The sequence below is a fragment of the Protobothrops mucrosquamatus genome, unplaced genomic scaffold (assembly GCF_001527695.2).
Source record: "Protobothrops mucrosquamatus isolate PMUCROS unplaced genomic scaffold, P.Mucros_1.0 scaffold_159, whole genome shotgun sequence".
NCBI classification, from domain to species: domain Eukaryota; kingdom Metazoa; phylum Chordata; class Lepidosauria; order Squamata; family Viperidae; genus Protobothrops; species Protobothrops mucrosquamatus.
Window position 1 is genome coordinate 976,646 of NW_015386235.1, and position 10,888 is coordinate 987,533.

General features: G+C 46.0%; 1 protein-coding gene across 1 annotated transcript; it reads right to left on the reverse strand.

Annotated features, from left to right (window-relative positions):
• Window positions 1-1,997: 1,997 nt before the first annotated feature.
• On the reverse strand, window positions 1,998-10,293 carry CCDC120 (coiled-coil domain containing 120). The gene is given in 9 exon segments (XM_029285050.1): window positions 1,998-2,088; window positions 2,663-3,361; window positions 4,163-4,267; window positions 5,163-5,396; window positions 6,925-7,009; window positions 8,535-8,757; window positions 9,103-9,216; window positions 10,010-10,143; window positions 10,245-10,293. Coding segments are annotated over 9 exon segments (1,734 nt in total).
• Between the last annotated feature and the right edge of the window lie 595 nt (window positions 10,294-10,888).

The following is a 10,888-nucleotide window of genomic DNA, read 5'->3' on the forward strand; positions in this document are numbered from 1 at the left end:
AGCAGCTTTCAAAGCAGCTGCACCAGATGTGAGCAGCTTTAGTGATTCAAAAAAGTTGCTTCATAAAACAGTCCTGCATGTTGCCAAGTACAAGGCAAAGGATTAGCAAAACCCTGACAATTAGCCAAGAGGCTTACACAAAAGTTGTACATCCAATACCCTGTGAGCTGGAAACGTTTAAAAACATCTTCTTTCAGATGTGTGCATCATTGAATTCTATTATAATCAAAGTGGGTTCCTCCTTGTCGATGTTACCCCTTGATGATCCTAACCAAATTAAATGAGCACAGATTCTTTTAGCCATTTTTCCTCCATGAGGAAAACTTTGAGGCATTTGTGGCACATTTCGATTTCTATCTGCTTTGTTTTCGTATCAATTCCTCAAGGCCAGTCACGCTGAAATAGCCACAAGACGTTCCAGTTACTAAGTGAAGTTTTAGGTCACAGATCAGATGCTGTCTAATCACTATCCCGTATTGTCTACACCATGATCCTGATGCTGACATGAAGTTTTCACACATCACAGCCTCGTTTACAATCTTTATTATAGAAACCTTCTCTCCTTATGCACAGTGCTCAGCTTTACATTTAGATCCCCATATATAATCTATACATTAGTGTATATTAAAAAGACACACAAGACAGTGACTCCAATATGGCCCTTGTTCCTTCAGCCAGGGATGGGAGGGGGAGAAAACCGGAGCCTCTCTTGGGTTCTCTCATCCTCCCTCCTTCCCTCCCTCTGCTCCAGAATGACCTGGATTCCATTGGCACAGAGTTTAAACAAAGTGACTATTCCTTTTATGTGCAATTGTTGAGAGCAGGGGAAAACCATCACACATTTTACAATTATTAGGATGATAATGGTTATTATTACAGCGAAAGGAAAAAGGCAAGACGTTCCTTCCAGTTTTGAAAAAAATGGGGGAGAATGCAGAAAGCATGTCAGACGAAGGATGCAGGAGAAAATAACCAGTCCAGCCTAGAGGGCAGAAAACGGTGTGCAGCTGTACTTTTTAGAAAAATGAAAGGATTGCATTGCCCGTTACAATTGGTGCAACCCATACCCAGTGAGAGTTGGGTTTTGATACACGCAGGCACACCCACAGCAGTTTTGGGGAAGGCCACGTGGAATCAGCTGGCCTTTTCCATAGCCCACCCCATGGATCAGACTGTGTTATGCCTTCAGCTGGGATCTCCTGCCCCCTCCCCCTGTGAGAGGTAATAACTAAACTGAATGGGTGAAGCCAATCACTGCATTCCTATATCTAGCACTATGGTGGAGTTCCCCTGCTAGGAGAAAGGTTGGGCCATGAAATAGGTTCATCCAATGGATCCGGTAAACATTTCCCAAACCTCTACGCATTTTTTCCCCTCACTCAGGGCTTTGCAAGAGCAGGATATGTGTAGGAAGGGACAATACATTGAAGGGTAAACTAAGTTTTTCACAGTGAGGGCAACGGGAGTGGTATAGATCTCTTTTTTTCTACTTTTTACAGGACTGATGTTCATTAGCAAGATGACAGGTCTGTGCTATATAACATTTCACAAGAAACACACATTGCACAAACCTCTCCATTTATACATTCCAGGGTCCAGGGTTTATAATGCTACACCCCAACACGGAGCACCATGGCAGTAACAGTGCACTGTTCTCCAGTGAACACAAGAGGGCGCCACCCACAGCAGAAAAACCCTTTTATGGAGAAGTAGTACAGTAAACAGATTCCCCCGCCCACCCCACAAAGTCTGGAATGGGGGAGGTTAACAACTGTAGGAAGAACTATGGACACACTCCTACACCCCCCCATCATGTGTCCAGTGTGACATGCAACAACCCACCCTCACACATGTGGAAACCTACCCTGCCAGCAGGGAGCCCCCATCCTCACAATGGTGCATCACACCCAAAAGAGAGGCACCAGTGCGAAAAAGGAAAACAAAAAGAAACAGCACTCCAGATAGATCCCCTTGGGGAAAAGGGGGAGGGGGGGGTGTCAAACCAACGTCCCTGGGGTTGGGTGCTCTGTGGAATCCAAACTGTAAGGACCAGAAGAATCTTCCAGATAAAGCAGGTCGGCAAAAGGTCTGGGCAGAGTAAAGCACAGAAAGAAAGGAGAGAGAGAAAAAGAAAGAATTAGACAAAGGGGCAGAAAGGAATCATGCAGCAAGCGAAAGTGTTTATCTCCAGTTCTGGTTTATCTCCAATTTTGGATCAAGTTTACCCTACTACAGTAATCACAACCCCAGTCTCTCTCTCTCTCTCTCTCTCCCCACACACACACACACACTTTGGTTCATTAAATGGGTCTTTTCCAACCATGACGAAGGGGTCAAAAAGAACCAGCCTTTCAACTGCCTGCCTCCCAGAGGCTTTAGACTTCAACTCCCATTGTTCTCAGCCAGCAAAGGGGTGGTGAGTTAGGGAAAGCTGCTTTACAAGAAGACCTGCCTCCTTTCTTTTCCTTCTCTTCCTCACCCAGGGCTTTCAAAACAGTTTAAAATCTGCAGCCAGAGAAGCACCAGTTGTTTTGAAAAAGGGAGTGAAACCAATGAAAGTGGGAGAGCAGAGAGAAGAGGCACAGGGTTGGCCTTAGGCAAGCAGGGAAGGAGGAGGGCGTGCTGAGCTTCTCAAGGCAAAGGAAGAAATCGGCCTGCATACCTGCCATAGAGTGGCTGGCCCGCATAGCTCACAGAGTGAGGCAGCCCGCCTCCTGGCCCCCCGTAATATCCCACGTCGGGGTTGGAGGGTCCCGGATCACAGTAGCCGCGCAGGTGCTGATGTACAGACTGAGATGGTCCTCGCCTCTCGGGTGCCCCACGTTGGGTAACTCCAGCGTTGCGTAAGTACCAGTCCCGGAGCCCTTCCAGAGCAAGCGCTTTGTGGAAGTTGCGATGAGGGGGCAAGGGGGGTCCATAACCAACCTCACGGGACTGTGGAGGCAGCAGCGGCCCACAGGATTTAGTGCGGGCCGCAGGTCGGGCTCGGCGCTGAAGCGGGCTTTCAGAAAAGGCTCCCCACTCTAGCTGGGGAGGCCCATCCCTGCGAGACAAATGCTCACCACCCCCACAGCTCCGGCGTTCCAGGTAATAGTCCAACAGGAGATCGTTGTAAGGTGGGCGAGGGATCCGGCCAGAGGTGGAAGGGGTCAGGGCCTCAGCACTCTTAAAAGGAGGGGCAGTGGGCAGGAGGGGATCCTCTGAAGGGGCCCGTTCAATCAAGGCCTCGGAGCTGTTGCTTCGACGGGTCCGAGCAGCAAAGAGAGAAGCTCTGTCAGCACTGGTGTCCCGGCTAGGGGGGCCAAGCTGGGAATCGTGGCTGCCTGACCACTGGCGGGAGTGGAGAGATGGGGCCTCTGACCTGGGAGGAAATAGAGTTGAAATTATTGCTTTTAATTTTATGCTGGATATCTATGAAATAAGATTTGCCATTACATGCATTATTGGGGGAGGGGAGTAAGAATCTCTTGCATATCCTAAATACCCATCTATAGAGAAGTTGTTTTGCCTGTTGCATTTAGCTTTGTTTCTTTTTTCAGTCCACTTGTTTTGGTCAGGGGGTGGACTGGGTTAAATAACTCTGCTGTTAGTCTGCATCCAGCATGACTGGAGCAATTCAAGATTCCTCGCCCTCTGAAGACGAGAATGGTAGGTCTCAATTCTCTGCATGAATTACTATTACAATATTAGGACTAGTGCTATATGTAGTCTTCCCCTTTCAAACTTGAGGCATGCCCAGAGTAGGAAGTTCAAGCAGAAACACTCCACTTTGGGGGAGTAATGCTAAAGTGTTCCTCCCATGTACGTGCCTTAAAAAAGTTAGCAAAAGTTTGCAAGATTCTGGATGAGAAAGGCTGACTAAAGCAGCATAGGCACTGCTGTCTTCATGATTAATTTGCAGGATCTTTGAAAACTGATCTTGTCCTTTTCTTGCTACCCGCAGCCAATTCCCCCAAACATCCCTTTGGATGCCTTGTCCAACCCAACCCTGCATTTAAAAGCTCAGTTAAGTGCAGTTTGACACAAAGTAGAGCAACAATTTACTGTGCTTCAAATTGCTAGTTACTGCATAGAAAGAAAAATAGTAAAACACTGTCTGTCGGCCTGCAGCCTACAAGCAAACCCAGTCAGGAGAAAAAGGAAAGAAAGGGGAATAGGCTACCTTAATTGATGATTTCCACTGCATGCATTTCTTGCTAACACGGGAGTAGCTGGGACGCTTCGGCCCTCAAAGCTGGACATGCTTCTGGGGAGGGTGCGATTGGGGCTGTATAAACAGACAAGGATCCTTTTGAAATGAGTGGGTTCAGCTCTTCGTGTTTCAAGAGCCACGTTGCAGGCTCACACGTGTGCAAACACTTACAGCAAGAGGAAGATCCCAGTTTCAACAAAACAATGTGCTCCAAGAGCTGGAAATAGCTCAGCTTGCTTTGCAGAAGAAGCTTAACAGCTGCCCTCTCTAGGCTGTCTTCCCCCCTCTCCCCCATTTTCCTGACAAGGAAGGGTTCAATCCCACTTATCTTCACAAAACACAAGCTCTAGGGAGAGAGGGAGAGGTATCAGCTGGATGGGATTTTCTACTCCTTCCCTTGTTGTCCGTAGTCACTAGTTTCCACTTTAGTTCCTAACCATAAGTGGAAATCTTGACCAGGGGCGTCCAACCTTGGCCACTTTAAGTCTTGCGGACTTCAACTCCCAGAATTCCCCAGCCAGCCATGGCTGGCTGGGGAATTCTGGGAGTTGAAGTCCGCAAGGCTTAAAGTGGCCAAGGTTGGACGCCCGTAATCTAGACACAATGGACCAATCTTACACAGCCAACTGAGCAAGCCAGAAAACTCCTGGGATAGTGTTATTTTAACGGTCCTTCTATTAGCAGATTTCCGAATTCTTCTGTATGGTTAAAAAAAAAGGAGGAAAAGAATTCATCCTATCAAAATAGACTACAGGCACTCAGAATCTAGTCTATTTCACTTTTGTTTTCCACTACCTGCAAAGGAATTATTTTAAAAACAAAATATTAAATAATTACATCAGCTCATTTTGTTGCATTTGTAAATCAGTCCTCTAAGCCCACACAAGACTCTATATTCACGTTGACAGGTCAGCCCTGGTTGCTTTTCTCCCCATTTGCTCAGCCCAGCTTCCCAGCATCTTTGGCTAACCTGGTTGGGCTGGCAACAGAGTTCCTGCGGTCCTTGGCCTCACTGTACAGATCCGGCTGCAAAATTCGCCAACCTGGTCGGCGGTCAGGACTGCTGGAGATGGCACGTAGGTGATCTCGGGCCTTGGGAGGTGAGGATCTGTCTGGGAAAGCTCCCTGATGGTTGGAGACTTTGGAGGGATGGAAGCTGCGAGGGTCATCTGAGGACAGAAGATGGTACATAGGTTAGAAGCATCTGCACATCCCCATCTTGGCCAAAATAGAACCACCACCACAATAAAAGAATCCAATAGTCTCAAAACTCTAGCTTTTTTTCTAAACAAACAACTATCACCTGGGGAAACTGCTTCTAGATATAAACATGTCCATAGAACACATATACAAAACTAAATTATGGGAGAAACTCTTAGGCTGATAATTAAAATTATCAACTTAGCATTGTACAGGAAGCAGAATAAGAAGCTGTGGTGCCCAAGTTACATATGAGAGTGTCTAAACATCCTTTTAAAGACTTTTAAAGGGTCTCACATCTCAAGCATTTTGAAGATGGTGTTGGGTAATTCTTGTCTTCTATGCTCAAGCCATCATGAAACTCAAGAATCCTGGCTCCAAACGATGGTTAAATTAATTCCCAAATTCTGCTTTGAATACTTATTACAATATTTATACCCCACTGACCTCACACCTCTGCCCAAACACATAAGAGTCTGCAGTATATTTATATAAAACAATTAACACCATAAAAATAATCCTTCCTTTGCATCCAAAAGTCCAGAAACCTTATAGATTAAAAGCTCTATGAAATAACTGTTTTCACACTTCTCTTTTAACAGAATCCAGGAAGTCAAATAAAGACTCAAAAATGTTATCTCCTGCCATCCACAACTTCATGTTTTAACACTGAAAACCAGACTTTTAACATTTAAAACCCGTCCCTTGAACTATATTCAGAAGACCATTGGCAACACTGTGCCTGCAATAATGCTATGCTACTATATATACAGTTAAGTACTTCTCAGATGTCAGCAGGAGGATTGCTGCATTTTGTACTAATAGTAGCATCCAGGTCAGTGGTTCTCAACCTGTGGGTCGGGACCCCATTTGGGGTCGATCGACCATTTCACGGGGGTCGCCAAGCAAGGCTGTCCGCCATTTTTTTTGTCCGCCATTTTTTTTGTCCGCCATTTTTCCCCCTTTTCCGGTGGGTGCCTTACCTCCCTTGGGCTGGGCCAGCTGGTGGTCGGCCTGCTCCGTCTCTGCCGCTTGCNGACTTACGACCGGTTTAGTCTTCAACTTATGACTGGTTTAGTCCTCGACTTATGACCGGTTGGGGTCGCGGCATTAAAAAGGTTGAGAACCACTGATCCAGGTAGTCTTCAAAGATAGCCCTATATGCAACACATTGCAGTAATCCATCCTAAGAGTGCTAACTAAGGCTTGAGTAACTGTCTCCAGATTCTCCCCTCCAGGTGGAGACATAACTATTAAGGCGAAATACTGGCTTTATATTGTCTCAAAGCATACATTTAAACGAGACAACCATATACACACATGCACAGCCCATGTGGTTTTGTATCAGTCCATTAGTTGGTAAATGTCATTTTCTGCACATATATAGAGCATCTTTGTCTCATCATTCAGTATACCCTCAAGAATCAGATGGCAAGAATATCTTAAGAAATGTTGAATTTTCAGACCATTTTATTTGTCAGAAATGTAGTTTGTATCTGTTTATCTCAGACCATCAAGCACTCTTCTTTGACCCGAGAATGAGAAGTAGGAGATGCTTACCATTTTCATGGCTGGCTGATTCGGAGAGGGAGCTGCTCTCCGAGTGAAATGCCTCTTCTTAAAAAGAGAGAATAAAGAAGAAATGAGTGAGAAAGTGGGAAGATTAAGAAAAAAATAGTACTTCTCAACGTTGGCAGCTTTTAAGATGTGTGGACTTCGCTCCCCCCAGTTGGCTGGGGAATTCTAGAAGATGAAGTCCACACATCTTAAAGTTGTCCAAGTTGAGACCCATTGATGTAATATATCCGCTGAGCAGTGGTGGGTCCTGTGCTACTCATTCAATGGGATTCACATATAAATTTATGCTGCTGTTGCTGCCGATGATACTTTTTCCAACACGAGAGGAATCATCAGTGCTTAGGCAAGTATCTTTATAGTTCAAAAAGGAAGCGAATATAACACTATGATGCTTCCACAGAACACTCAGTGCCCCTCCAAATTGTTCTCTGTGTGGCAAGTAGATTTTTTTTTAAAGACTTTCAATTTGTTGAGTATATTGGGTGTTTTTTTTCAATCGGTTTTATTTATATCCCATCTTTTAGTGAGGAGTTCAAGATGGCATACATAGTGCTTCTTCCTCTTATTTTTTTCCTACCTTTTGTGATAGGCTGCACAGCAAGAGAGCGAATGGCTTAATATCACCCAGTAGGATTCTGGGTCTAAGGAGGAACTAAATACTAGGTCTCCCTACTCCCAGTCAACACCTTCACCACTAAAATAATGTGTTTATGTTCAAAGTTTTCAAAAAAAAAAAAGAGATCCCTAAAAGTTTTGGAACAGTACCCTATGCTGGCTGTCAATCTGAAGGAATTCCAACATGGAGCAGGGGAACAGTCCCATCTTCCTCTAGTTCAGGAGTAGGCCACCTTGGCTCTTTTATGACTCGTGGACTTCAACTCCCAGAATTCCTGAGCCAGCATGGCTCAGCTTGGAAACCTCTCCCTTTCCCCTCAGCATGGCTGGCTCAGGAATTCTGGGAGTTGAAGTCCACGGAGTCATAAAAGAGCCAAGGTTGCCTACCCCTGCTCTAGTTCTAACACTGATGTCCTGAAACCTCCCACAAACTCCTCTTTGGAGCATGTCCCCCCCCCGCCTGCCATTTTCCCCTAGAATTTGAGTCCCTCTGTAGCAACTGTACCTGTTGAGCTGAATAATGGCCAGCCTGAAGTATCTAGGGGGGAGGATAAGAATAATTGGGATGTTTGGAAAATTAGAAGGGATTAAAAGGTTCTGTAGTTTAAACAATGCTATCTTACGGAGCCTGAGAGACAGGCCTTCTCAGGGGTTGCCTCTGCCCTGGGGAACAGCATCCCCATCAAGTCCTCTCACCCTGCTGTGCTTTAAGAAGGCCACAAGGAGTGTTTCTTTCGGCAGGATGGATGGGAGCCTGCTTTTGAGACTGACCCATGGGGTTTTTTTGGCTCTTGTAGTTTTTTATCATCCTTACCGATTCCTTTTCCCTCCCTGCTTGTGCTTTTAAACCATGTCTATTACACTCCTGTTTGTTGCCTAGCATTGCTGTGGCCAACGAAGCAACTGATAAATCGATTAAGCAATCAGCTAAGCAACCGGCATAACTCACCGAGGCCAACCCTCTGGAGGGGTCCTTTGCTCAGCCGCGCCCGGCATTCTACTACCTGGACCTCCAGCTCCCGCAGGCGCTGAACAACATCTGCCTGGACCTGCCGCCGGCGCCGGCGCTGATCAACGGTTAAGTCGGGGGCAACCGCTAGCCGTCGGGCAGCCTCAGCCACTTGTTGCTGGAGTGCCAGATCCTGGGTCAGCTCCTCCAGCGAAGGGTTTTCCTAAAAATATAACATTTAGATGGTGTTATATATAGCACACATGTAAGATGGCTAAGATCTTATAATAACATATATTAACATATAAACTATTAGCATATATTATATTATGCCAACACGTAATAGAACGCATTATAATAACACATATTTATATGTTTACGTTTTTAGGTTTTAACTGAACACCGCCCAGAGTTGCTCTGTGAGTGAGATGGGCAGTCTCCAAATTTGATATATAAATTAATTAAAGATAGGGGTGTGGCATCAGGAACATCCCTAAAGCCCACAGGCCTCCTCCCATAGAGATGCACGGGCTCCCTCATTCTCTTACGCGCAAGACGGATTGCTCACCTCATTCTTCAAGACAGGGGCAATTCGGGATGCCACTATTGTTCTCCTCCGCACTGGCCACAGCCTTTCTCCGGGTTCCAGGGGATATTCTGGTGGCAACTTTCCTGTCAGTTCCTGGCATTGAGAGGAGAAGCAAGCAAACATGAAATAGGTATGAGATCCAGAGGTGAAAACAAGAGTCAATCTCACTTGATATTAGATTTGGCCCAAGGAGACAAACTTCACAGCATTTATAAGAAACTCTTCAACTTTGCAGATAATAATTTGGCCCAAGGAAAGCCATTTTGGTTCATTGGAAATCACCGTCTCACATACATTTGCCTTCCTGAATCTGATGGGATTAAGCCATGCTGATCCGTTCTTAATATTCAGCCAGCCTGGCCAGTGAGGATAAGAGTTGTATTCCAAAATATTTGGAGAGCAGAGAGCCGGAGAAGGCCACGTGGGTTGGCCTGATTTACACCTTTCTGAGGTGGCGTCTCCTAAGGTTATTACTTCTTGAAGAAACTCAGCCTTTTTCCTGCTTACATTTCTGCAGAAGGTTGACTTCCAAGCCCTCAGTAGCTTAGGCTTTCAGCTGCCCATTCCTTGTTTGTTTTGGGGAGCATTTGCTCACAACCTACCTGATTAAAACTAAAACCCTCAAAGAGTTTGAACCCTGACACAGAGCAGAAAACTTGTAAATTCAAGGTTGGCTGCATACCTCAGCCTAACCCCACCTAGTGCTTTCCAGATGTCCTGGACTACAAAGCCCGTTTGGCCAGTGCTCAGTGATAGTGGTGGGAATGACGGCCTAACAAACATCGTAGTCCCCCAGGTTGGGAACGTTTAGCTTCTCAAAGCAGCAGATCCACTGCCCCAGTCCCTCCCATTGGCTCCTCCTCCTCCTCCTGTCATGGTTACGCACCGCTTCCTGCAGGCAAACCCGTCGCAGCTCCTTCAGGCGTAGGCTGAGCACCTGCTGGAGAGACTTCTGCTTTTCCAGGAGTTCTTGCACCCGCTCTAGCCGAATTCGGGGACAGAACTCTCGCTGCAAAGCTTCTGCAGAAGCAAAGACAGAGCAGAGAACAAGGGATGAGGCTTGAGATCCACTCTATGTCACAGAAATGTTGCTGAACAGGTGGTGGAGGGAAGGGAGTTACCTGAAGAGCTATAGCTGGATGAGTTTATCAGCTGCCCCTTCACCTCCATGTCTTCTGGAGAAGTTCACCTTGTCTCTTGCCTCCAAGGGAAATCACTTGGCTCTGAGTCCCATCAGGAATTCCTAGATGGAGGACGGAAGATGGTTACTGTCAAAGGGAGAGAAAGGAGGAATAAAAAGGGAGCATGCTTCTGCTGGCCCAGGCAAGGTGAATCATCAGCAGAGGGCAGGATATTGCTTTAAAAAAAAAATCTGCCAGACTGTGGCAGAGGGCATGCATAACCACACGCAGACAGGCAGGGACTGGAGTGGTATTTTGTGCTCAAAAGAACTCAGTTTTGAGAAAGAAGGAAGCTGCAGAGATCAATTTACTCACAAATTTAAAAAAAACACCATGGAAGATGCCTGCTTCTTTGGAGAGTACTTAAGTACTTAAGAGTACTTGATATCATCTAGACATGTTGGACTTTACCTCCCATAGCCAGCAAAGAGAACCGGAGGATGTTAGACTACGGAAAAATATCTAGCCTAAGATGACTTGCAGTTTCTACTGTTTGACCCAGGAGCATAGATTGCTGAGTGAATGGTGGAAAAATGCAACACCAAATCTGTGTTCTGCTGCCTCGGGCCCTATTCAATTCTCCA